We start from the raw sequence: 27936 nt of genomic DNA, 5'->3' as shown, positions 1-27936 counted from the left end.
TTAAGCAATGAAATCCATTAGAAATGCTAAGTATAATTTAACTGAGAATGTTTTAATTTAAAATTCTTCTGAATAACGCAGGCTAATCCTTACAGAGAGCAGAGGAAAAGAGATCAGTCTGGGTGGGGTTTTTTGTTTGTTTAAAAAAGACATGCAAAAACTTGGGAAATACAGTGGGAGCTAAATGAAATTGGAATGCTAGGTGTTACTTTATCAGGGATGGTTTGTTTGAAATATATGGTGAATAGTCCAAACTAAAGTAATTTCTAATCCTTACATAGAGAATAGATCAATTTTATCTGCTTTGTTGGGCACATAGAAACTTGTACTTATAACATGGTAGATTTCACATGCACATGTATGATTGATTTGGTGATTGTGATCCAGACTTAATTACAGCCCTTCCCATGTAATTCCCAACAGATTCTCAATACATCTCATTTGGTTTAGTGGCCATTGTCTAGATTGCCTTTTCGTTAATTTTATCCTCCACCTCTGTGTGTAACAGCACAGAAAGGACACCCTTTGAACATGAAAGCAAGCCACAGGCCAGATTTCTGCAGCGACTTTTGGGGGAGGAAAGGGCAATAAATAAGAACAGAAGGAAATCATTTTTATAATGAGCAATCACTTTGAAATGTGAAGTATAGCTGAATACTTCTTCAACTAACAAAGAAGCTTAGTTTTATTAGTCATCTTAAAAAGTAATTTTGTTTCTTTCAGTGCTAATCGTCATATCACAGTATGTGAGTAATTTTTTGTATAGCACTCAAATTGTAGAAAACCATGGGTCTTTCCTGCAGAGAACTTGCTTGTATTGTGGATGGCATGAAAGCTGAGAATGCTTCTCAGCTCACTTGGGAAAACAAATTGGAAACAAGACATTAAAAATCCTTTTGAGGTTGACAGTGACAACCTTTGTTCACTTAAAAATCTCAAAACTTACTCAAAATACAGACTGTGCTACCTAAACAAGTCCAAAATTGTCCTGGGCTTTCTGTGTATCATAAATTTTAGTCTCTATGTCTACTATTCCCATATTTGCAGTAATGTGCACAGTCTGAGTGTTGGAAGACTCCCTTTTCAGGTAAGGTTTGCTTTATAGTTATTTTCTCACAGGATAGCATTACTTAGCACCAGAGAAAAATGAGTTGGAGTATCATTGTTACTACTTTTTACCACGTGGGACTTGATGAGAGCAATTTCAGTACCTTTAGACCACTAGGAATTTTACAGCATCCTACCTTGGTTTGGTTTAGAAACCTCAAGGGAAGAAATATTCGGCCATATCCTATCAAACTTTGGAGGATCTGCATGCATCAGGAAAAATCAGGTTTTGTTATTTACATCTGTGATATTGTTCTAAACAGGCAAGCATATGGACAAAGACAGAGATTACACACAGCTGTAACTGGACTAGTCTAAGTTGCACTAGAACAGAACATGACTCCACAGTGAACAAGAAAACAAGCAATTGATGATTCCCAAAACACCAAATGGACATAAAATACTGTGCATAACAATTTCTCTTCTGTGGCTTAAAATGTAATTTTTCATGACGAGAAGATATCCTAGGCCAATATATATAGTTCTAACACCAGGAACAAAACAGGAACATATTGTGTTAAATCTGCTCTGCAGAGATAAAACGACAGTATCAGACAAATATGGACTTCTTACCAAAGACACATATCTTACTGTAACATCCTGTTTCAGGGCCTTTTGAGTGAATTGCAGATCTGTTATTAGAAGAAATATATTTACCAGTAGAGTGGGCCTTTTCTTTGGCTCTCACACTTTTGTGTGTTTCATCTATTTCCTATCATCTGATATATCTGTGGATATATTTTACAGCTTGATTTTTTTTTGTCATAACGTTAAATATCTAAATTTCTTATAAGTTCTACAAAATGTGTTACTTGCCTGAAGCATTTTGTGTGAGCAATAGAATTAGCTGTGTCTCTTTAGATCTTCATCTCCTTTGATTAATATGTTCTGGAGCTGGGGAAGTGAGGAATGACAACCCTTAGCAGAATGGTGCTGGGTCTTGGAGCTGAAAGTGAATGGGATGGGGTTTTGGGAAGGAAAGAAAATTTGTTTCTCTGTTGCCATCTGCCTAGCTTTGCACATGAGACTTGGACCATGTTTTTATAATCTTCTGAGTACTGCAATGGTTGTGTCTTGTCTGAACCAAACAGAATTCTTCTTAAGGGTCACATCAGCCTTTGTCCCTAAAGTTCTCCCACACAGAGAATAATGAAAGGAAAGGATGGGGACCTGCACTGTGCCATTTGCTGTTAGGCAGTCTTCTGCAACTGAATGGGTCAAGTTGTAATTTAATCACATAATTACCTCAGATTCTTCATTTTTGTGCTTTTTCCTTATCAATCAAGAAAACGGAAGAAGGAAAAATGGAACCAGTTTGGAAGATTTTCAAAGACTCTACATATTGACTGCCATTAATCTGCCTCTACAGGTCAGATCCACCAATTCCCACACATAGGAAGTGCAAGTGCCCAGTCAGAGTGGATGACAAGAACTATCTCCAAGCTGTGCCTAGTGAGGTGCTGTGGTAACCCTCGCCCCCTCCACTGACAGACTGCTGCCAAGCACCTGAGAGACCACCTTCCTCCTCCTCAGGCACTCACTGACAAATTACTTGCACAGTTTATTCCCTGTCAAATTTTGGTAGGTTTAGGAACACTTAGACTTGACCTAAAGATTTTAGAGTGACTGGACATTACCCGTAACATAAAAATAGGAGTTAAAAAAGGAAAAGCAATCGTTATGGACTATGTTGTGCTGCTGTCCCCTGAGCCTTTTTTTCTTTTAGCCATTGTGCAGCATCAGAGTTGTTGCAGAAAACTGGTCATATTTCAGACTGGAGCTTCCAATATCCTGCTTGTGTTGTTGAGTACAGTGTGGCACACCTGCTATAAAAATTCCCATGTATAGTAGTCTTCAACTGAAAAGGCCCAGGTATTACCAGAAGTAAAATTAATAGCGTCAAATAACTTTGTAATGCCTTAGGACTAACCCTCTGGAATGTGTAATTTCATAAACGATAGCTCCTATGTAGTAAATCAGATACTTTATATAATCAAACAGATATAACCAGTTATATTTAATTAATAATTTATCCTGATTATGATTTCTCTGACTAATATAATATCCAAGTAAAATCATTCCTTGTAAGGCAGAAAAAAAGTCATATTCAATTTCTTAGAAATTCTATAAATGTTGTAGATCTGTGCTTGTTTTAGCAAACTTACTTAAAATGGAGGTTGTGACTTACTGCAAAATAATTAAAAATTCCCTGACCCTTTAAATTAGATAACAGTGAACTGAGTTTCTTAATGGGCACCCAAAACAATAAAGAGCATATTTACAGTGCCTGGAGATTACCATTTAAGTATTATTACTAGTGATTATTACTGGTTATTACTGATAATAATAACCATATTAGAAAGGACTTCTGGAGGTGATTTATTTCCACAGTTTGCTTATGGCAGGGTCAATTTTAGAAGTTAGATGAGGTTGTTGAAGGTCATTTCCAGCTGAAACCAGCTGCTGCTTGGTAATGTGGTTAATGCTCCTTAGACTTAATGATTCTGTTATGTGCTTTTTTTGTCTTTGGTAAAGAGGATATCTTTTACTCATATCCTTTATTCATGGTCTGTATTTCCATCAAGATTACAGGTTTCTTGTTAAATATCTTTCTTTGTGTCTTTGAATGTTTTTTTTAATGGCAATGACTTGAAATGCTTTATCTGAAAAGGTAGGTGAGATATCCAAGTCCAAAGATGTTGGATGTCATTCCCACATGTACACTGGAGCAGATGAGTCATCCCTTGAACAGACACTGGGAAGATTCGTTTAGCAGCTAGTTATTCTTTCACAGCAACCTGTGAAAATATTTCTAGTCCTTGGTGATTACCACCAAGGGCTTTATTTATAGAGAAGTTGACTAGATAAACCAATCTTTTCCAGAACAGTTCCATGCATGGAAACTGCATCTTGTAATTACAGTCATTATGTACCAGAATAATAAATGAATCTTGGGGTAGGTGTTCTATAAGACGTGCTATTTCAATCTACTGTAAAATATTTCATGACAGTTCGTCTGAGCAAGCAAGGCTAAGAAATGTGAAAGAGTTTCTGAATGTAAGTTTGAGTATTATTATTTAAAAGTGAAACTACTGTAGACATCTTTAAGAGTGGAGGTATGCAATCTGTGTGACTGAGGAAAAATCAAATATAACATTTTAAATTTGCATTGGACATTTCTGCATTTTTAGTTACTATTGTTCCAAAGCCAATCATATGTAGAAAGTTAGTATTGGAAAAAAATTTTGCTTTCATGAAGTAAGGAAAAACTTACTGCATTATACTTACTAGATGTATGATAATTTCCTTTTTCTCCTCCCAATATTATTTCCTCCCTGACATACAGTATCAGAATTACTTCCAATATTAAATGAAGAAAATCTGTCTCAAATATTCACTGGAAGTGCAGTCTGCACCATGGGCTGTATCATGGCTTCAAATGGGGGAAATAAAGGAAATGAATGGGTAGTTTCAGCCTAATTCCAACCCGACAGCTGCACATGAAAAAAACCTGTCACGATCTTGGCAGAAATTAATGGGCATTTTGTTGGTTTCTCACTCCAACCAAGTAGTGAGCTGGCAGTAAAATGAAAGTGTATTCCCAGTGAGAGGGGCTGTCCCTGCTCAGGGATGAGGGCAGGGGTGAGGGAGCGCAGGAATTCTCCGCTGCAGCCGACAGTGCCTGATCACCCCCTCAAGTGATCCTGCTGGCCCAGCCCACAGACACTGCAGCTGCTGGAAATTACTACCCATAAATCTCTAAGTCTTAAATAATGCTCACTAGTGGCAGACAGGGAGCACTTGTGTTGGCAACTATCATTATTAATTTAATTTTTAATAAAAATAGGGAACCCCTGTGAGATATGCTGATTAAGATGTTTTCTAACTTTCTTTCTATTTAAAAAAAAAAATTAAATGTGTATCAGTGTAAACTTACTGATTCAGTAGAACTTCATGTCTCTAGCCACAGAAAGCTGGCCTTGCTGCTACCTATTTTAAACCATGAGTAGGCAGCAGTAAATATGTGTTCTCACTTAGAGATGCCTGCTGAGGACAGTGGACTTATGACAGTTGTTTTAGGTGCTAATATTGAACAAAAAAAATAGGATTTTAAAGAAATAATGCTCACTGAAATCAGTGGCAGATTTAGTAGCTGCTGGAGTAATCAAGTGTGTTTATATCAAATTGTATTCTACCACTACTTGCAATCATCATATCATTGTTACAGCATTTCTATCTCCTTTGGTCTTTTGGAAGCTATGATAATCTACCTCATATAAAATTTGCCTTTTAGCACTTTCATTAAACTGCAAAATCTAAATCACTGAAAGAGAGAAATGCTGATTTTTTTATCACCCTTTATTTTATTAAGTTAAAAAAATACTTGGCCAATATTAGGCAATCTTTCTTGGAGCAACGTAGGAAGTTTCATACCTGTTCCTTTGAAGAAAGGAGAATTCTGCATAAATGTGAAGATGTGGTTGTTTTATGGTAGCTCCTCAGCCATAACAGCTTTTATAACTGTTGGAAGAATTTAAATGTAATTAGTCCTTTATGTGTCCACTTGTAGAGTAAAAAAGAAAGTGATCTTTTCAGAGGCTTAAAAAAATAATCCAAGGATCCATCTCTGGAAACCTTCAGATATCAGAAAAAAGATACCACTGATTTGAACAAATTTTTGGCTGATTCTCAAAACAGTGAGGGCTGAGGGAATTCTTCAATTTTAAGTATTTCCATTTAAATGTTTGTACAAGTGCACAATGAATTCAAGTATGATTGGAATGAAACATTTAGGTACCTTCTCATGAAAACACAAATTACTTTGTTGATAGTTTGCAGGGGTTGTGTTGTTATTTTTCATTTGGACTGGTTCTGCTTTTTCCTATAAAAATGTTAAAATTGTCTGATCACCCAGAATTACTATACAGTAATTCCCAGCTGATGAACAGTAAATCAAGATTTGCTTTTTTAAATCACTATGCTGATTTGGAAATCTCATTCTTTTCTTTAGTCTGTGAAATAAATTGATTACATGTCTTAAGGAACAGAAAGAAAAAGACGAGAGGGTAACATAGAAATGCATTTTTTTCCTGGCAATTTCTCCCCAAGTTGTACAGATCATTAGATTTTAAAATATCTTTGTGGGTCGTGTCTACTCTCTATAAACTTTCTTGAGTAACTGAGCCAAACTTGCATATTGCAAGTGCCGTGTGTTTTGCATGTGTACCATGGTACATATTGGAATGTTGACATATTTTCTAGAGTATTCTATCACTGCATTATTTATTAATGTTAAAAGGAAGATAACTATGAACTGAGTAGTTCTCTATATATTGCAGCAAATCAAAAAAGCATTGAAAACACTATGTGATTGATAGACTGATTTAAACTAACTCAAGATGATGGTGGAAAACTGGAAAGAGGAGTGAGAAACAACTCTAAACTGTCAGTGGCTGTGTCTGAGACTGCTGAGCACAGCTCTTCTTATCTGTTAAAATTGGTGGATCTGGCAAAACCAAAACTGAAACGAAGGCTCCCCCAAATCCCATCCCAAGGACCTGGCAGGTGCTCCCTGGGGCAGCACTGGTGGTTTCTGACCCTGCCCTCGAAATCACTTGATTTATTTATATATTTGTCACAGCAATTTTAGCAGAGAGGCAGTTTCTGCTCCGTGCTGGGCTCAGTTCTGCTTCCTCACCTTCAGGGATCACACCCTAGCTATACAGCAGGAAGATGGCTTTGCTGGGACTCCTACCAGGTACAACTATCTGTAATGGAATTATTTGGAATGTAAATTTCTCTCAGATCCAGTATTCAAATGAGCACATCATACCACAAAGGCCGTTTGTATTTTCTTTCAGCTCAGTAATGTTTTAATATAGTGCAAAATCTAATTTTTAAAGCAAAAGATTCCAAGAGCTTCAAAGCATTAAAGGAGGGAAAACAAATACTGGCTTGATATTATAATCAGTTATCTAGATAAGGTGATTGCCTTAGACTGGAAGCCTGATTAACAATATTATTTTAGAAGGTCAGATTTGGAAAAAAATTAAATTGAAATGAGAACATTTTGCTTATATGTCCAAAATAATAGATACAGTCTGAAGACAATATTTGAATGTTTTAAGGAGATAAATATCTTAATGGTCCCTCAACAGTACAGCTTCCTGTAAAACTTGACCTCAAATAATAATAGAAAAGTAATGTACATCCTAGTTATGCATGTTTATACCCTGCTGACATGTGTTAGGTATAGACTCTAGTCCAGAGCTTTGCTCACACGACTGAAGATTTAAAAAGAGAACTTCCTGGTAACTGGAAAAGGGCAAAATCAGGTCCAAAATACTTTGTGTTGTTATTAAAAAAGAAAAAAAAAAATCCACTAGTATTTGCTCTCGCCACCTTTTAAGATATATATTTACCACATTAGAATTTCATTACAAATGTGAAAAACAAATAAAGCTACACGCATCCAGACACTGTTTTAGTTCCAGAAAAATACCTACGAGTATTTTTCAACGTTAAGAAAACAATCAAATAAGGAAGTGCCCATTCAGTATTTTTTTAACTTTATCTTGCATTCATTATCATTTAAAAAAATCTCTTAATTTAAAATTGACTATAAGGAAGAGCAAAAACATAGAGAACAAAGCAGAAAATACTGTTTGGTTATTGTGACTGCATCTTGCACTTGGGTGCATGGTCTGTCTCTAAACTCTGACTCATCTGCCAGCAGCAGGCTTTAAGGTGATAATCGCCCACACAGAGCTATTTGCACATCATGTCTATCTTATCCTCTATCTAATTATACCCTCTATAACAAACTGTTTAGCATAATTAGTGGAGTTATGCTTTACAGAAAAAAAGAAGCAATCGTTTAGAAGACTCAACTTTTGAAGGCATACATGTACAGATTAGTAATGTTGGTATTTGGTCACAATAATGAACATTTTGATGCACTGCTCTATGTAAAATTGTACAATCATTATTTTAGCAAGTAAAATAATGCAGTTTTCAGAATGTTTGCATACTGTATATAAGCATTGCTTAAAATTATGAAATTGTTTTGGGACTCATTAATTGCTAACACTTTCACCAGTATTTTTTCAGACATGGCTGAAAAATGCTGAAAGAGCCAGCATTGTAATCAAGAATGCTGGAAATGATCAGAGAACCTATTATTCAACTAATAGACAACAGCAGGTACAAATGACCTTAATGGGAAAGCTCTTTTTTTTTTTTTTTTTTTTTTTTTTTTTTTTTTTGTTTGCTTTGTTTTCTTCTAGATGATCAGAAAGGATGTTTACTAATGACCACTGTTTTTTTGTGTTCAAATTTTAGTGCTTTAATACAAAATCCTTTGCGGTAAAAAAATGAAAATAGAGAATAATACATATATGTGCACACAGGTGAATGTATTTTATTCTTTGCTGGCTTTCATTGCAGTATCAAAAAAGTGTCAAATGAACATTGCTTGAGATGGCATCTTCTTTGCATGCTGGAAGTTTAGTGTTTCTAACCCACCTGCCCCAACCCCTTCCTCCTTATATACCAGAAAAAGCTGGGAGCACACAAAAGCCAATACCCTCTGTAGGTGTTTGCTGCCGGGCAAAATGAAACCCAAACTCTATCTCCCAAGAGTAACTTCCTGCCCCCGATGGGGAAAAACTCTGCTGATATGAAAACAAATGCTGTGTTAGCATAGACAAAACAAAAATCATGCAGAATCCATTAAAGCAGCCATGACTAATTAATCTTGTTTGGTTTGGTGTGTTAATTGGACTTCTGTTACATTCTCTTTGAGAACAGGATAAATTTATGGATTCTGTCCTTGTTTAACAAAAGTTCTGCTATTCCTATGTTATAGGAAAGGTGTTTAGAACATTAAGCAAGCAGAGTTATTTCTCCCCTGAGCTATTTAAGAAAAATCACATGGAAAAAGCAAGCAGAGTACCAATATTTACTTGTGCTCATGAAGAGATGCTCATACTTCATCTTTTTCAGGTAGACAAAGAAACATGTTGAATTCTACCACATATTATCCCAAGACATTTACAACAGACTAAAGATAAAACATAGATTTGCAGAAACTCTTGCATTTCCTATAGAATGTTAAACAGAATTTTCTCCGTTTGTAATAAATAAACTGAACTAATCATGCCAGTGTAAAATACAAAGAGGTCAACAATGCATCCTTTCAGCTCACCATTGTTCAAAAGGTATTTGAGTTTCCCTATTAAGTTTTCAAAGGCCAACATCTGCTGATGCTCAGAAATGGTAGATGTAGTGACGAAGGCTGTATGGAGGGTGAAGTGAAAACACAACCATATAGACCATGCAACACAGTAGTACTAAGAAACTATAGCACAATCAAACTCCAAAGAACTATTTCCCATTCATCCCATTTCTGTTATTAATGGCAGGAATATTTCTGAGAACGGTGACATAAACTTATTCTTTTTCATTTAGTTAGGTTTTTTTGGTAATCAAACATGTATAAACACAAAGTTTTGAAAACAGCACATCGCTATGAATCTGCAGGCGTGCAAATACCAGAGGAGACACTAGAGCAGGCAAATGACATTATTAAGATTGAAGGCTTTCATTTGCACATTATTGTCATTGATGCTGTTTTTCTATTTAAAGCAGAAAACAGATGCTGTGGCATTCAGCTGCTAACACTGCTTGCACTTGCAAGGGAGATAGTTTTGATGGCATTTAACTTGCCTGTCTAGAGCTTAACAAATCAGTGCTATTCATGAACTTAAGTAAACGGAGTTGATTATAAATTGATAGTCCTGACACTACATCATAAGAAGTGAGACAGTTTTACCCAAATTGTTAAAAACTTTTCACTTGGATACCGGGTATGGCAAATTGCATTTAACAACTGTGATATTTTATAACCGTGATTGTCCTGTATTATGCAAGTTGTGTCCAAAGTATTTGCAAAGCTGAGGCTGTGGGGAATATTCCTTCCTTGAGCCACAGCAGGATCCCATTTCTCCCTCCCTGCTTTATTGGCAATTAACTAACGTGCCATGACTGTGTGCACTCCTCAGCTGTGGAACGCAGCCGAGGCTCACAGCTCAGCTGCTGTGTGCTTGGTCTCTTCGAGTGTTTTGTTTCACTAATCATCTATTTCATTGATATATAGTAGTTCTTTACATAACAGTGTCATGATTTTGTTATAGTTTAAGAGTTGTATTTTGCTACTTTGATTACATACGGGCAAGCATTTTTCTGTGAAGGAACACAATTCTATTTATTTTGTGGAGTAAAGCTGAGTTCAAAGCCTGCTTGAGTTAATGCAGATTCCAGCAGATACGCTGCATTTGCTAATCTACTTCATAGAAATGAAAGCTATTCCATTTATAAACTTTTCCATTTGCTCTTTGAATTTACACACACATATACATGCATGAAAATTATTGGTCCTATACTTCTGTTATTAGCAAACACTTCTTCAAAATGCTCAACAAATATTTTCTCTGCAACAGTGTCTTAATTCTTTGTGTCACACTAGTTTTATAGGACTCAGTGCTCATCTGCTGATAAGAATCGATCAGACAATCTGGGGCTGAATGCAGATGCAAGGAGTGACATTGTCTCTGACCATGTAGTAACAGTTACATGTTAATGCCAGAGAGGAAGGCCAATACACAGCCCCTGCACCACAGGGCATGCTGTCAGAGAAACAATATCTACACCAGAAAGGGATGTTGGGAAATCAGGTCCATGAAGCTGAATGACAATGCAAAACAATACTGGTTTTATTACTTACTACCAATACTGGAAATACTGGGTATACCTGCAGAGAAAGAAAACACAAAGAAGTGTAGTTAGCTGTTTGCTGTAGCTGGCCGAGCTATTACAACTAATATTCTGAAAACATCTTCAGAATACTTTATCAATACACAGTTAAACTCAAGCATCTGCCATTACATGCCCAGTCCTTTGTAAATGCAGAGTCTTTTAGATTTTTCAGTATGGAGCTGCAGGGACCACTAAAATGCATTGACAGATGGGATCTATACCAGCTCTCTTAACTTCATGAATTTGTTCAGAACAGTTTTGTATTTCAACTAACCAGCCATTAGGTTTAATGCTCTAGATAAAAATATCAGTCATGCATGTATTATGCAGATCCAGGAGAGTAATTTAACCAAGGGATAGATGCATTGCTAACTGTTTTGGCCAGCTGCTTAAATCAGTTGGTACCTTCTGTTGCATTAATTGTGTAGAACTATTTTTCCCTCTTTTACCTGACAGTTATCTAAATTAAGCTATGTAAAAGAAATGTAATTGAGTGAAACAATCTAATGCAGTAGGTTGGCCATATTGATTAAGCCTCTCATTGATTTATTTTTTTTCCTGTGTTCATTTCAATTCCTAAACCGAATTAATGCAAGGAAACCATTACAGAGAAATTTACCCTAAGAAGTGGGGCTGTTAAGGAGTAAAACTCCTTCACTGGATAAGCAGTGTGGGATCTCGTGCTGTATAATGCAATCCCAAGAACTACCTTCTTGTCAGGTCTGCCCTGAAATCAGGCTTTGTGTGTAGCACAAAACCATGGATATGAAATCTTTGTTGAAATGCCATTTTTTTAAGATTAAATGCCATTGTTAATGGGACTGTGGCTTATCACTTGGGTTAGTCAGAAACTGCAGATCAGTATTGAAATCCTGGATATTTGCATCCTCTTCCTTAAATACAGTTTGCCTTTTTAAAGTTTTATTGACTTTTGTGTCATGCATTTTGTTGCAGATATCTGTCTGTTTCTCCATTAAACATCTGCTACACTTCTTTCAGTATCTATCTTAAAGTTCTCCCTTACTCAGAGATGGCATGGACCTCACTCTGCAATTAAGTGAAGGAATGTCTTGAGAATAAATGATATTCAATGTAAGCAAGGTTGCAGAGACAAGCTGGGAAAAATCTTAACTTGTGGCATGGCTAAGACAATGCTGAAGTAAGAGAATTTGCAGAATGGGGACCAAACCTAGACTTGTTATGTTTCACCACATCAATCCTGGGGCACGCGTCAGAATTGCAGCTCCCGGGTTTCGTATCCTGCGGAAGCCGTGGCCTGGCAGAGCACCATGGACAGCACCTGCTGCTCACCCAGCCCCACACTCAGACACTGTTTGCAAACTTAATTATTTCTACTTCTGCTGAGATGAACGTGTATTTTCCAAAATTTTAGCACCATGAAAAAGCTGAAAGCTAAATGCAAATATCATCATAATAGAACAATGTGGTCATAGTTCTAATGGTAACAAAAAGTGCTTTTTTTGGTTAAGATCATCAAAGAGAATGCCTATCCCCTTATTTTAAATGGCAAAAAGACAATCTATTTTAAAATATTTTCCCCTGAAGTTTCAATAGCAGCTTGTTTAAATTTTTGCAAGTCATTGTAGCTGGTTTAAATTAGCAGGATTAGTTTTCCTTTATAGACTCATGGAACCTACACAAATATTAGACAAAAGACAAAAACTGTGTTCTCACACTCACACTTGCACTGTGAAATGGTATTTGTATTTCCTCTGGGTATACTCCCCCGCCTCAAACCTCTCTGTCTCCTACACACATATACAAATATCCTTTCTTTTCTCTCCTGAACAGATTGTAGCAAAGGAAGAGGTTTTCCTGCAAGTCTGCTTGCCTCACATTATTGTACGTCAAAATTTTCAATGAATTCATAGTGATAAATGTTTCCTGGGCAGAGAATAATGAACACAAGATGCCTGCTAGCCTGAGGGCTCTGTATTAACCTTGCAAAAATATCTTCAGATTCTGTTTCAAAAGCTGTTTTGCTATTTCTGTACAGAGTTTCTTAGTTGGTGTGGTCTTCTGTAACCAGACTGGTTTTTGTACTAGCAGGTATCCCTGTGAGAGGTGACTGGCCTTGATAGTGCAGTACTTTATGCCCTTCTTACTAAAGAGAGTGAGAATGACACTTCTGTGTTTGTCTGGAAAGGAGCTGGTTATGTAGGGCCACGAAGCAGGGTCTATTAACACTCTGTGAAAACCGCACATATGATGGGGAAATTATTCTTAGAAGGAGTGTTTGTGTGAGATCTGGAGTTACATATTGAGGCTAGCTCTTCAATTCAGCTGAGCTGGATTTGGTGCAAGTCCTTAGGTAATCAGGCACAGGAGGTGTGATTCTGCTCTCCCTCTCTGTTAGTGTGGAGGCAGGCAAGGGCCTGAGCACAGGGCTCTGCCCGTGTCACCACTGCTGGGGACAACCACAGGCTGTGGGATCATCCCCGTACTGCTGGGGACAACCACAGGCTGTGGGATCATCCCCGTACTGCTGGGGACAACCACAGGCTGTGGGGTCATCCCTGCACTGCTGGGGACAACCACAGGCTGTGGGGTCATCCCACCACTGCTGGCCCTTGGCTTGAACCTGGTCTGTTACATGGCATGGACGGTTTCCAGTCAGCCTTGTACTGAAATCTGTGAGCACTCTCCAGCAGTGAAGTGATGGGGACAGGTTAGAGAGATGAAGGATCAGGCCTCCTTTGATGGACAATTCTGTTGAACAAGGTACAAAAAGGGATAGAATTTACACCTATTCAGTTGTTAAACCAAAGCAATGTTCACCCTAAATTATCTTCCAGTTGAAATCACTGGGATGTTTATTAATGGTAATAGATTTATAGTGAAGGGACATCAAGTAAAGCATGCAAAGTAAGTTCAGAGGTTGGTACTGCCCCTGAAATTGCAAATATTGCAGGAGAAAGTCACTAATACTATTTATTATTTTTGACATGACTTGAGGGCGGTGGTTTGGTATATTACATGTTCACTGTAAGTGCATCTAAATATATATGCATTACTTGAGCGGAAAAAAATCTGGTGTTTTCCTTTCGTATGATCTTCTGCATCTGCCCTGTAATTTTCTCATTTCCCCTACTTCCAGAAATGGGTTGTTTTAGCTCTTAGCTACCATGGAGCTGGCTATTGAGATGAAGAAAAAAGCAAATCAGATGCTAGCAAAGAAAGCAAGTTTTTGATTCTGTCTCCAGTTTGTGTCAGTGTGAAATCCCTAACACAAAGAAATGGATCCAGCTTTTGGTGAGAAGGACCACACTGCTGCTTCCAGTGTCAGGGCAGGTCATACCCTGCAGCCCCTCTTAGCACCTCCATTGTCAACGCCCGCATGTGCTTCTGGCAGGACTCTTAAGCAGGAACAAAATATAGAGCTTTTCATAGCAGAGTCAGAGCAGGGATGTTAATGCTTCATCCGATCTTTTGCTAGAATATCTGCCCTGCAGCATGACAGCACTCCCTGCAGTGAGTCTTTCTTCCCTTTGCAGCTCTTCTATTGAGCGATGATTGCAATATCAGATGCTCAGCATCAATTTCAGAACTTCTGAATTCTCTAGCAATTTAAAGCCCTGAGAAGCTCGATGATACTGGTGTCTTGTAATCCCTCAAAGGGAGTGATCATTATGATCACAGGAGCAAACTTTTCATGGATTGTTAAACCTGTATTCAGACAATTCAGACAAAGGATTACACACAGTCAAAGAAAATTCTTTGGGAATTTCATCTGTTTCATTCCAAGAGCCCCAGAACTCCTGCTACTGTTAATTTTGCAATTGTTCCTCTGTATAGATAGAATTAATAGAAAAGGAACAGCTTTGATGAAGTTTCTTATCCCTCACCTCTGCTTTCCCAAGCGATACCACCAGAAATAAATGGGACAGAGGAAATAGCTATTGTTTTATTGGGTAACATCTTTTAAAATTTGGACTCTTCATGATATGTTTTAGTGAGTCCAAACCAGTATTGAAAACTCTGTCTAGGAAACACCCAGTGAGATCAAAAGATTTTTTTTTTCAAGTAATCATAATTTATTGATAGAATATTAGAAACTTTGCAAAGCCTGAAACTCAGACTGTTTCTGGCACTTTGAATATCTTGAAAGAGACACTTTGCCTTCCCATGCTGCTGCTGCTTAAGGACCAGAAGTCTCTTTCATTTCACCTTTTCACTGTATATGGCAAAAATAGAGTTGTTTGAAACCAGTGATGTACAGAAACAATTCATTTCCCAGCAACAGATGTCACCACAGCCAGCACAAACAACCAGCTCAGCAGGGTCATGCAAGAGGGTAAAGTGCTGAAGGATAATTTTTCAAGCCCTATTTTAAAAAAATAAACCATGTTATTTATAATGCATTGTTTTTAGGTATGTACCTGCAATGTTTTGCTGGCTATTGCACTGGATACCCAGTTGAAGGAAAATGAGTTTATCAGTTGCAGATTTTGCAGATTTTCCTGACACTCCTGTTTACCTGGATGTTCTTGATACACTGCAGTTTTGTCCTCACACTAGGTTTCCCAGCCTTTAGTGTGACATGTTCCTGTGGCTTTATACCTTCTGTAAGCTTCATGGACTAATATTAATATGTAATATAAATATAAAATAGGAGCAATATGAAGCTTTTCTGTTTTGTAACTTATTGATTGATATCTTCCTTTTTCTCTTTGAAACAGATTGTCAAAAGCATCAAGGAGCAATATAACTTCAACATAAGTGTCCCATTCCTTCAAATCAAGTCACGAAGAAGGCACTGGAAAATTTCTAGTTACTTGGGAGAATGGGCCATTAGAAAAATGGGACACTGTCTAGTTTATGAGTCTGCTTTGACTGGAAAGCAGGATGTGTGATCCTTTCAGTTAGGGGGATCCTCGTTACCTGGATTCCTGATTAGAAAGCACAACTTCTTGGGCAACTTTATTTATGCAGGTCCTTCAAGATGGCTTGGTGTCAGCAAGTATTTATGGGGAAAACTGAACATCAATGAGTGTAATACCAGTGCACTTCTGGAGGTGCCATAAGTTTTGCCAGAAATTGTTTCTGTGGCAGCTGTGCTGCACTCATGCCTTTTAAGTCTTTTGCTTTTCAAGGAGGTTTAAGGCTGTGCTGCTGAGACAGAGGCTGTACCATGGGAGGGGGACCCACTGCAGGAGAAATTTGGTACACTGAGACTGTCTGCCTGACTCTTGACTGAAAAGAACCACCAGTGTTTCCCATGTCCTGATCAATCCTTTGTTTCATGTTGAACTATGAATTAGGAAAGTCATGTAACAGCTGGGAGGGGGTTCTGCTGAGTGTGGGGCACTTTTGGTACAGGTTATTGGTGGTGAAGGGACTGACACAAAGCGAGCAGGCTTTGATGCAGGGCAGCTCAGTGCAGTCTGAGACAGCTCTGTCTGATGGAGCAAAGAACCTAAGTGCCAAAGATGATCTAAACAACAGGAGGAAGAAAAGAGCTAGTGCTGTCAGACTCATACAACTGCTGAGGAGAAAAGCTATCCTGTAATACCAAGTAGAGAGAAATTCAATAAGTTCACTTTGTGTGTCAAAACATATTGCAGAAAAAACTATCTATAGAATGTGGCAGCACAAGGGAATGAATGTAATCACAAAATAGTCAATAAGATAGAGTGGAAATATAAAATAAATGCTGTGTGGAGACAAATGGAGAAATATTGTTAGTGCCAGTAAACAACAGAGTACTTGCTGTCCTTCACAGGTAAAGCATGGAAAAATGTTTTGCATTCTCCTGAAAAATTCAGAGTGACTTAAAATGGTGAAGAAATAAATGGATAAAGAAAACAGCTTTATGTCAAGGTTTCCGCTACGACTACAGGTCGTGGAATGGTCTTCTGTTTCAGGAGCTGTAGCTTGAAAAGGTATGATGAAGTCTTATTGGCCAGAAAAAATGGCAGAAACAGAGCAATGGAAATAACAGAAGTTCCAGCTGGGAAAGATTTGGAAATAGACATTAGGCTTCTTGTTGAATCTGAACGAATTTCACAAATTCCGAGCATCTCAAGAAAGAGTATCTTTTAATTTTGTGGAAAGAAGAAAAAAAAATTCAGAGTGTTTCATTTATACAACTATTTTAAAGCGTATCTTTAAGCATATTCATGTAAACTTCAAACATATTAAAATTTTTAAATAATTTGGTCTTAGATGAAAAAATGGTCTTGGAAAATTAGAGGAAGGAGAAGTATCAGAGGAACACTGTATTACTGGATTATACAAAGTGCCCCCAGAGAACTGAAGTAATATATGAAGGGAAGTTATTTCTATCAACATGTTCCAGGAGCTATTTCAGAATCCACACCTGACTAGGGAGAGTACAACACCTTTGCATTGCTGACCACATGATGGAGATGGTGACATAAAGGCAAAAAGTTAAGTGAAATTACACTGGCTGTGCAGAGAGTTTACACAGTAATGAATAACTTCATAGGCTCCAACATATACAGCCTTAAATCAGGAAATGACAAAAGAAATGGAAGATTTACATATCATAAATGATTGCTGCTTGTACCAAAGAATCAGACAACCCACAAGAAGAGAAGCTGATTTAGTTCTGAAGCAGTGCATAGGACACAATTCAAGAAGTAGTTATCAGAGAACCACTTCTGGACTGAAACTCAACATGCTTGTTGAGAAGGAAAAGGATAAAAAAAAAAAAATCCACTGCAGTAATATTTAACTTTGAGAGAGCAAGGAAACGAAAATGAGGAAGTTAGATAAAAGAAAAGTGAAAAGAACATCTAAAAAGATATACATGCAAACAGCATGGAAGCAGCTGGAGACAAATGTATGAGAGGCTCAGAATAATCATATGAAGCTCATCTCTTTTTTTGTAACTTATAAAAATTACTCTCTTATAAGCAAAAAAAAAAATCCAAACCCCAATGCCAAATTCAAAACAACAGAATGTAGATGATTTTGGAAAGATACCCTTCAAAAGTGTAAGTCTTCTCAATGGAGAAAGATATGGGGAAAAAAAGCATAAAATCTGCCAATTTAAATATAAACCACAGAATTTCAAGAATTAACTTCCTATGGACACAGAAGTTAGAAATTCTTTTTTGTTAAAACAATCATACTAGAAGCAGGAGGCCCAGAGAGATAACTGGGAAGATAGGCAATTGAGGTGTTATTAATACTATCACTAATTAATAATTAATTTAATATTGAATACTAAATTAATTGTTTTCACTGATGTTCACAACAAAGAAAGAGAGATTCTCACCTGCTGAGGAATTTTCTCAAAGTCTGTTAGCATCTGAAGTAAATGGTATTGAACAAGAATTGCCATGAGAAAATGTTGCCCCAAGAAGTATTTTACAGGAAGTCAAATATCATGTTTCTGAACTAACTATTGTAGCATGTAACCTGTAATTTAAGTCAGCCTTGAGGCCAGAAGAAATGTTTTAACTGTGGTACAGTCTAAAAAAAGGACTCAAGGACTGATCCAGAGAGTAACAAAATCTAAAAGAACCACATTTTAATGTTATCATAAAAGAGCCATGTTGTTGTCCTGTCTTGAATACCAAGTGTAGTTTTAGCCTCACCAAATAGAAAAAATGACATCACAGAACCAGAAGAGAAAGCACAGATGACCAGAGATGTGGCATGGTTTTATGATAAGATGAGAGAGATCAGGTTTTGTCATTTAAAAAAAGAGTGGAAGAGTGGATAAGGTCAAGTCTATGTAATGATAAATGGTGTAACAGATGTAAACAGAGGTGCATTTTTCTTTATTCCTTCCTTATTGAAGGAGGTACTGGCTTAACCATTGAAAAACATTTAAGGCAAGCAAAATAAAATACCTTTCACTCACTGTCTCACTAAAATTGGAAATGTCTTGCCATAAGGTATCACTGAGGTCAAGCTCATGTCAGTTGGGTGTCTCTCTCTGTTCAGCAGCAAGGAACCCTAGAAGTCCAGCTCAGAAAGCCAGTTTATTTCATGGTAACTGAGAAAGTGAAGAAGAAATCCTTCATGCTTCTTCCTGTTTGCCAGAAATTCCTGCTGCTGATGACTGCTGAAGTCAGGATTTGAGGGTAAGTGGAGTATTCTTCAGCTCAAACAAGGTTATGTTTTCATGATGCTATCATCATCACCATCATCCCCAGAAATGACTACCTATTATTTACAAAACGTTTTGATTTTTGATGAAACTGTATGTTTGCTGAAATTCACTGATGGTTTTTTTAACATAAAGTTAATTTAACAAGCTTCAGACACTTTCAGTAGGTGCTAATTCCACTGTTCTGTCTGGTGTGTGCTCAGCTGACTGGGAATGAGGTAAAACTCACAGCAAGGTGAATTTAGCTAAAATCAACCTGGTAAATCTCACCATATTTCCCAAACACAGATTTAAAATATTAATTCTGTGAGCCACACTCAGTTTTTATAACAGGCGAAAAAAAGTGAAGACTTTTACAAAATGTTTTTCCCTGCTTTTTGGAAGTTCATTTTTTTCTGCTCAGTAAGAATTTTATCACAATTTCATGCCCCCACACTTCATGGTTTGTTACTTGGTCTATTACTCTCACATTTTACTTGATAAGGTCCTGCTTCCTATGATCTTAATTTGTGAGTTTTGATTCTTCACAGCTGCTGCTTTGAAGTCTTAGATAACATTCTGAGCATTGCACATTGCTCCTGGTTTTAAACTTTTCATTCAGCTGCATCCATAGCTCTGTTTCTCTCAAATAACTTTTTCAATAAATTGTTATATCTAATATTTTAAAACGAATGTTTTGCTTTTAATCAGGGCAAAACTGTGGACTCTTTTCTTAGAAGAAGCTAGTAACTTCTGCCAAAAGGTATCCTCATTTTCAGTCCTTTCTTCAAAGGAATTTAAGTCTGTTACTCAGTTCAGGGGGATTCTGAATCCCTGCGTATTTCATGTATGCGAGACAGGGAGAACTGATGGTCATACTTGTCTTTGTGCCCTCTCTTTCCAGTCCCATATTTTATTTTGGCCCAATCCTGTCCAGGACCAGGAAACTGAGCTGTCAGTAACTTCCTGCTTTGGATTATGTGGAAGTGTGCTGGAACAGTACACATGTGTTGTGGAGTGGCTGTTAGCTGGAAATTTACAAGCAGATGTAAAACCCCAGGTTTTGCCCTTGTTTTCTCTCTTCAACACTTGATCTACAAGAGTGCATCTGAGTCTGGACTGCAGGTCAACATCAGGGAAATGTTTTCCAACCTTTAGATCTTTAGTTAGTAATATGAAAAATCTGGCCTGAGGTGTTTTTTCCTCACCTTTTTTAACTGCACAAAAAATGAGCAAGGATTTCACATGTTGAGCTGAGAGTGTCACTAACCTCAAGACAATAAGGATGTATGAATGGAGAGCTGAGGGCACCATGGCTGGAGCAGTACTGCAGTTATTCCCACTGTTTTCTCTCATCTGTGTGTGTTTTTTATGTGATGAGTCCTAATCTTTTCATTCCTTAGCCCTTTCTGTGCAGTGTCCAGGGATGCATCTATGGATATAAACATGTAGTTCTCCTGGAAGTTATTTAAAACCATGTGAGAGCACAGATGATGTATACTTACAATTAGCACTTACAAATTGACACCTTGTCTAATTATACACACTGAGTCAGAAGAAATGACAAACTTTTGCAAACACTATTCTTCCTTCAGAGTCACGATATGGGGCAGAATTGTAATAATAAAATATCCTTATTATACAGAACTACTTACAGATATTAGCAGTGCCCTTAGGTATAGGCAGATAAGAACCAGGGCTCCACGGTCGGCCCTGATAATTCTTCTTGCATTTTCCACAGTCTGGGCCCGTTGTGTTATGCTCACATTCACAAAGTAGTCTTTTGTTTTCTTCTTTACAGCCAGTAGCATGAAGGTTGCACTTACACCTAATTTTAAAAGGCAAAAATAAAACAAAGTGGGATGTTATTTAGAGGTGAGGTGAGTTTAAGCTCAGGTTCTAGAAAAGCATGTCCTATGGCAACCACTTGATTTCTGTGCTGTCCCTCTGGTATTGTTCTACCATGAAAGCATGGCGTCCCAACACATCCCTGCAAAGAGCAAGTGGCAGATCTTCAGCTCACAAGGTCTAAAAGTAGAAATGTCACTAAGACTTCAAGATGCTGAATCTTGTTTTCAACTAATGCAGCAGCACTGAGAAGAAATAAATGATTTATATATTTTTTTTTTTTTACAGATAGGTCTATAATCTTGCAAAAATCCAAGAATTACTATTCCCAGGAACAAAACAAGACCTCTGCTTATGTCCTTAGAAAATCTGGTCCAAATTACATCCTGGGAGCCTGGGAAAACAGACTTTATTTAAATATCCTCTGCAATACCACACTTCAATAGAAGGAAAACTCACTGTAATGGTGTCTTGCCATTCTTGTACGGCAAGTACTGTCTTGTTCAGAAAGGAAATTTCTTTTCCTGCTTTAATTCAATATAGCTGTAGTAGCTGAAGGTCAGACGAATTATTTTGGTAGGCACATTTATTTTTACTTGGGAAAGAAACCTAATCAAGCTTTGTGACAAAATCATTAGATAAACCAGATTCTGCATCTGGTCTTAAAACAATTGCATTTTCCTTGAATTCCCCTCTTTTCCTAAAACTAGGACACTTACAGAATGGGAAGTTAGTTTCATAAACAGTAAGGTATTTCCACCTCTTTCCATCCCTTTCCAATGGATGTCAAAACCAGTTAAAATCTGTTTCTGTTTGGGGCTGGAGAGAAAACCAGTATTTAATGACCTTTCCTGTTTGTTTTCCTAATGACCGTACATCTAGTAATTTACAGGGTTCTCATGTGGGCATTTGTCACCTGTTCCATACAGTGACCAATAATTAGAGCAAAACAACATGTGGAATGGCCAAGTGCAAATTAACAGCTGTCAAGCTGACTTCCATTTGGAAGGAATATGACCTGAAGCAATTGGCCACATACATATATATCCCCAGGGTAAAACAAGCTTGCAGTTGTCATAAGTAGCTGCTGGAGAAAATCCACAAGAATATGTAATACAGTAGATGGTGGAGCATTCTCTCTGTGCTAGAAATGAATGCAACTGCTGTTATTTGAGCAATGCTCATTCTAAAGAGAAACAGGTTCAACACCTTTAAAATTGAAATGACCAAAATGTACTCAATATGCTGGACAAGAGAGTAATTTTTACGCAATTTACAAAGTACATGTGCTGGAAGACTAAATCGATTGTGAATTTTCAGTGAGTTGCCAGAGCAGAATGAAAGATGCTTGTCTGGGCATCAGTGAATGACTTCTATCTATTCACTATACACTGAACCTTTTGGTAAAGGGTACTGCTATTAAAAGAGGCCATGGGTTGTTTTACTGTCCACAGGAATATGAAAATGGAACACTCCAAACAAGAAAGATATACAGTAGGAACAAGACCAAAAAACAGAGGAGAAAAGCAGGTAACTAGAACAAATTAGAGAGAGGAAGGGACTGGATTTCTTTCAGGAGCAGATTTCTGTTTTATTGTAGGGACTCAAGTGTCAGAGGCAGCAAACTGATCTAAGCAAGAGGAAAAAAGTGGTTGATTCTGAGGAAAAGCTGTAATACCTAGTGCTCTGAAAGGGTGCTGCAGACTTGTACAGGAACTGAGGTGGGGGAAGATAAAGGTATGTCCATCTGCTAACTGGAGTAAATATTCACAGCTCTTTTAACAAGCACCTGAAAATAAAGAATAGTTGTGTCACAAAATCTTGTGCAAAATCTCTTTGCACTTCTTAGATGCTGTGCTTGCCACATGTTCCTGAAGGGAGACTGACCCTTCCTTAGTTTTGCTTACATGGCTAAAAGTCTTGGATGCACTCCGGCCTTCTCCATCCTCCTCTGCTTCTATCCAGTCCTGTGCCATGCCGCTTCAGATATATATGCAAAACATATGCATGTATTTATATGTATAGATATATACATGCATACACAAATAACTCCCACATAGCCTCACCATTTCCTTTTACTGCCCACTTGCCCTAATCCCTTTGTATCCCACCTCTTTACAGGCTGCCTCCTCCTTTTCCTGATTTGCCAGGCAAGAGAGCATGGGCAGCACAGCTCTGCTGCCTGTCCTGGTGCCTGTTTTTTTAACTCCTTAGGGCAAGACTGCTGCAGAGAAGTGCTTCTCAGCCAAGGTGCAACACCCACACCCATGCTGGACAGCTGTTCTGGGGTCCTGCTCAAGGCATCTCGTGTGACTGCAGCCACCAAGCCCCACCAGACAGAGACAGTGAGATATCCTGGAGGGCTATGTTTGTACCAGGTACAGGCAGCTTTGCACAAAAACAGCAAAATGCAATTTCTTCTAGAAGTAGCTGGCAACGTCCTGTCAAATTTTAAAACTCTATTAACTGAGATTTAAAACCTACAGCCCCCATATGGGCATTCAGACTAAACACACACAAAATAGAAAAAAGTAGGGACATTTTAGCCACTTAGTTTCCTAAATGGAAGAACTGCTAAATGGCTTTTCTTATCCTAAACCAGTAGAATAATCAAAGATTCAATCAATGCCTTTATGCAAATCAACTTATTTATATGCTTTATATGTATTTTTAAAAGCTTTCCCAGCAGAATTACCCCAAATGCTGCATCCTGTCTTAAAAGAAAATTCCAAGCAATAACAAAAAACTGACTCCCCCCGCCCCACAACCCCAAAGCATGCCCCTCCCCACTCCAAAAAAAAAAAAGAGAAAAAAGAGGAAAAGCTATGTGGAGAGAGGAGAGAGTAGTGTAGCCTTCTAGGAATATGATTTAAAGAGAATAAGAGAAACAATAAGTTTGATCACTGGAAAAAAAAATAAAGGACTGATCTAAAACTTTTGTAGGCAGAGGATAGCCCAAATCTAACATTAGTTACTGAGCAAAAAAAGAGCCAACAATGGTGAATTTCCAAATAATCTTCAGAATACTTCCAACGTAGCTGTGTACACTTTCTAATGAGAAGAAAATACAGAAAAAAAAAGTGTTCACTAAGCTTTACTACAAGATTAGCTAAAATTAAGGTTAAAAGTACATTTATATTAAAAATGTCAAATTTGACTTAATAAGAGTTAGTTATACTGGGCACAAAAATAAGTGTTTACAACCCCCCCTAAACCCAAACCACAAATATCAGATAATGTGTGGTAGAAACTCTGCCTTTTTAGTGAATAGCAAACAGAAGAGTTGGCTTTGGCTCATGATTATTTTCATACAAGTATGAAAAAATCTGTAGATGAATGGAATCTGAAGCGATTGAACTGATAGTCTTGTTAGTGTCAGTAACTATACAAAAGAAGTAAAAGAGTGGAAGTGTAAGTAGAATAAGATGTTTGGAAGACTGAACCAGAGGCTCTGATTCTTGTCTTGCATCATTTTTTTTGTTGAAGCCACTTGACAGATTTTTAAGAGATTGATCATGACTTCCACTGCAAATCAAGGATGTAGCTGAATAGTGAATGTGTGTAAAATGCAGGCAGTGCTAAAACTGGAAGAGAACAAGAAGCATCTGTAGAAAGCAAACTGGAGGGTACCATGTCTGGGGAAACCCAAGGTAGTATCAAAACCTGTGGTATATGTGGAGAGAGAAACAGGGAAGTAATATTTCATATGCTTTTGGTTTTTTATGAAGGGCGCACTAGGAATTGGGCAATCTGTCCCAGGGACCTCATCAGAGCGTACATATGCAGAGTCTCAGAGACTTCTGCAAAGAGCAATGCGTGTTGTGCTTGAGGGACAGACTTCTCTGGATGACTGAGAGAGGTAAATGAGCGGAGCGGGGCTCAGAGATGACTAGAGTGCGATAAAAAGCTGCTTCTATTTGCAGAATAGGCAGTAAGGAAAACAAATATTTAGGATTACAGAAAGAGGGCTATTTTGGTAAAAGCAGCACCCAGACAGACCATGAAAGAACCCCTCTTCTGATGAGATACACTGGATTGTCAGTGGTGTGAAAACAAAGCAGCACATTCTGGACCTTAGGAATGTCAGCTGTCAATCAGCTGAGCACCGCTGATCTGGGAGCTGACTCGGGCTCCCAGCAGATCACTCAAGATGTGCAATCAGCTTCCTATGGAGGATACCCAAATTCATCTCTTTCTTATGGAAGATTACCTTTCTTTTCTACTCCGGAGAGAAGGAAGGATTTTGTTATCTTATATGAATATTCATGGTGATAAATTATTACTGAAAATCCTAGGTACCATTTGTAATTTCATTAACCACTTGCTTTGAAGGTTCCTAGCTGTTACTGCTGTCAATCTAAAATACTAACAAAAGGTTTAATTACATACAAAGCACATTTAACACAACAATCCCATAGCCTGTGTTGATGCTTCCATTGGCAGAATGTGCTTGCTTTGGCTGCTCCATAACAGTGGAGAAGGTCTGAAAACCTAAAAAAATGATTTCACCTCCAGTGTACTGAGTTCCATAAGACAGTATTCCTTGCCCATTTAGAAATCCAAAGAAGAAAGTCCAAGTCCTGTAGAGGGTATGATGTACACACACCCAGAAAGGCAATTACTGGGTAGCAGTGGGTGGGAAGCAGCTGCTGGCACAAGTGGGCGGTTTGCCTGCACAGAGAAGGGGATGAGAAAGGGAGCTGTAATCAGTACAGCAGGTTGGAGAGCACAGGTTAAGGTCTGGAAAACAGAGGAGGATCGGTGCTGCAGCCTTTGCACTGCACTGGCTAACAGCTTAAGGGCAAAATCTCATGTAAGGACACAGCAAATGTTAAGGGCAAAGTGCAGTTCTGAGATACAGTACATGCTCACTGTAAATGGCACTGCTGAGGTCTAATGCTTGTATGACTTTACAGAGGGTGACTGAAGTCCGTGATTATAAATATCAACAACTCCATGGACAATTAGGTCACGTACGGAGAGACGTAGGCCTTGAAATGGCTTTCTACCTGAAGGGAAAAGCTGTCTGCCATTTGTATCTGGTGACAGTTTTTGCAGACTTTTTTATTATTGCTCCTGGTGGGGCAGATCTGTCAGTGCTGAGCTTGTGGAAGTGAATGCCATGGCCCCACAAAACTTGTCTGCATTTGGAAACTTCCACCCTGATGTTTCTGCAGCACAGTGGATATCTATCTTCCCAGTTCAACCTGCTAAGCAGCCTGGTTATAGCACACGCAAGAACACATTTCCCTCAACGTGCAAATTCAATTTTGAATCACTGGAGATTGATATTGCTGTCCAATGCTATAAACCCTAATTGTGTGGGAGAACAAATTTGTTTTTCTGACCACTCATCTCTGACAGACTCATTATTTTGTCATAAAGCAATTGAAATGATATTTTTGGCAGTTACATAAGGCCCAGGAGCGCTCTGGCGCACTGACGGAGCAGTGCTGTTGTGGTGGGAGCCCTGGGTGTGCTGTGCTCCTCACAGACTCTATTTACATACAGGCAAGTGACATTAAAATGCTGTAAATATCACTAAGGTAATTGCTAATAGCGTGCTGACGCTCTCACAGGGGAGTGCCAACCAACAGACTGGGGGCACGTGAGGGGATCCTTGATGTTCAAGAGATCATTCACGAGAAAGAAAGACAAGAGGAGCTCTTTGATACATTTTTAACGACTAGCCATATGTTCCTCACTTAGATACATCTTTGAATCATTCTAGGTCATTGCCAAAGTTTAGAAAATTAACTTGAAACAAACTTGGAAGCCTTCTGCACAGACTCCACTTGTGCACGCCACGAGTCGGCTCCCTGCTCCCAGGTAAGCAAAGCCTGAGCTTGCAGAGGAGTTGGTGTGTTTGCTCTTCACATTACTGCCCACACAACGAAAAATACCATCCCCACACAGTTTTAATTAGGCACTTTAAAACACTGTTGGCAATGTTAGGAGCCTTAGTCAGCTCCCCAGTGCTAGCAACTACTTCCAGCACCTTGTTACAGTTGTCCTAAAGGACTTGGCCGTGTTTATCATGACATCAAACGTGTTAAGGCAGTCATCTACATTATGCATCTCAAGCTTACTAATGACCTTGAGGCAGCTTCCCCAGTGACGTTTAGTTTTCTAATGTAATGTAGACAGAGGAAAATTCCACATTACAAATACATTTGAAGTGATACTCCAGCCAGGAAGGAGGATGAGATGTAAATTGAGAAAGCAAAAGTCAAAATATACCATGAAATCTTTGTCACTGAATCATTATTTTTCAGGTTTAAATTTTTTTTTTTTTTTTTTTACTCTTTGTGAGACAGATTTATCATAACTTGAAAAACCATATGTACAGGTAAGTTACAAAACTCTTGCACTGTTTGTGCAAGTGTACAAGGTAAACATCATCACTTAGGTAAGTCTGGTTATCCTTTAATTTTCTCTCACAAGTAAACACATTTTCATTGCGGCTCACAGTCTCAGAAACATCATGTTGGCTGAACAATATTATTCGTTATATTCTAAGATTTTTCCATGTCATGTCAAAACCCCAAAGTATGCTGATCCTTACTGCAGTTTTCTAAGCTTAATAGATTTTGTGGGGATAAAAACAAGTATAAAGGATACTGTTGTGAAGAAATAAAAATGACTGCTGGCCAATTTATTTCTGTGGGGATGCAGCAGACACGCTTTCATCAAAGTGGTAACGAGATAATTACTGCCATCTTGGCTACCAATGCTCACTGTAAGGATTACCCATCTGAAGTTTTGAGCTAAAAGGGTCAAAACCACCTAAGGACAGTTGACAATCAGAAAATGGCACGGCTTGCTGGCTGCAAGTAGGTCTGCTGAACAAATGTTCTGGCTCACATAAAGCAAAAAAGTAACTTCGGTATTCTATTTTCTTTTTGAGTCATAGGAGTATCTCAGGTGCACAATGATATATGGAATCTAAATGCAGAGAGGGAACTGCATCTTTTTCTGGACATTAGGAGTAAGACCCCTGTGGTCTGGTGGTTAAATGTAGCTCTATAGTGAGAGTAATGAAATGTGAGTCCTTTTTTTCACTTGTTTATTTCTGGAAATCC

General features: G+C 38.1%; 1 protein-coding gene across 1 annotated transcript in view; it reads right to left on the bottom strand.

Moving 5' to 3' along the window:
• NTNG1 (netrin G1) overlaps nt 1-27936 on the bottom strand; it is a 142029-nt gene that overhangs the window by 37923 nt on the left and 76170 nt on the right. The window contains exons 3-5 of the mRNA XM_041479578.1: nt 20662-20834; nt 10892-10918; nt 1245-1310 (exon numbers count right to left, since the gene is read on the bottom strand). Coding sequence (XP_041335512.1) covers nt 1245-1310; nt 10892-10918; nt 20662-20834 — 266 coding nt within the window. The remainder of the gene's footprint in view (nt 1-1244; nt 1311-10891; nt 10919-20661; nt 20835-27936) is intronic.

This window comes from Pyrgilauda ruficollis, unplaced genomic scaffold (assembly GCF_017590135.1).
Source record: "Pyrgilauda ruficollis isolate IOZ18807 unplaced genomic scaffold, ASM1759013v1 scaffold49, whole genome shotgun sequence".
Lineage (NCBI taxonomy): Eukaryota > Metazoa > Chordata > Aves > Passeriformes > Passeridae > Pyrgilauda > Pyrgilauda ruficollis.
The sequence above is the reverse complement of the archived record's forward strand: the minus strand, read 5'-3'. Positions and strand labels throughout refer to the sequence as shown.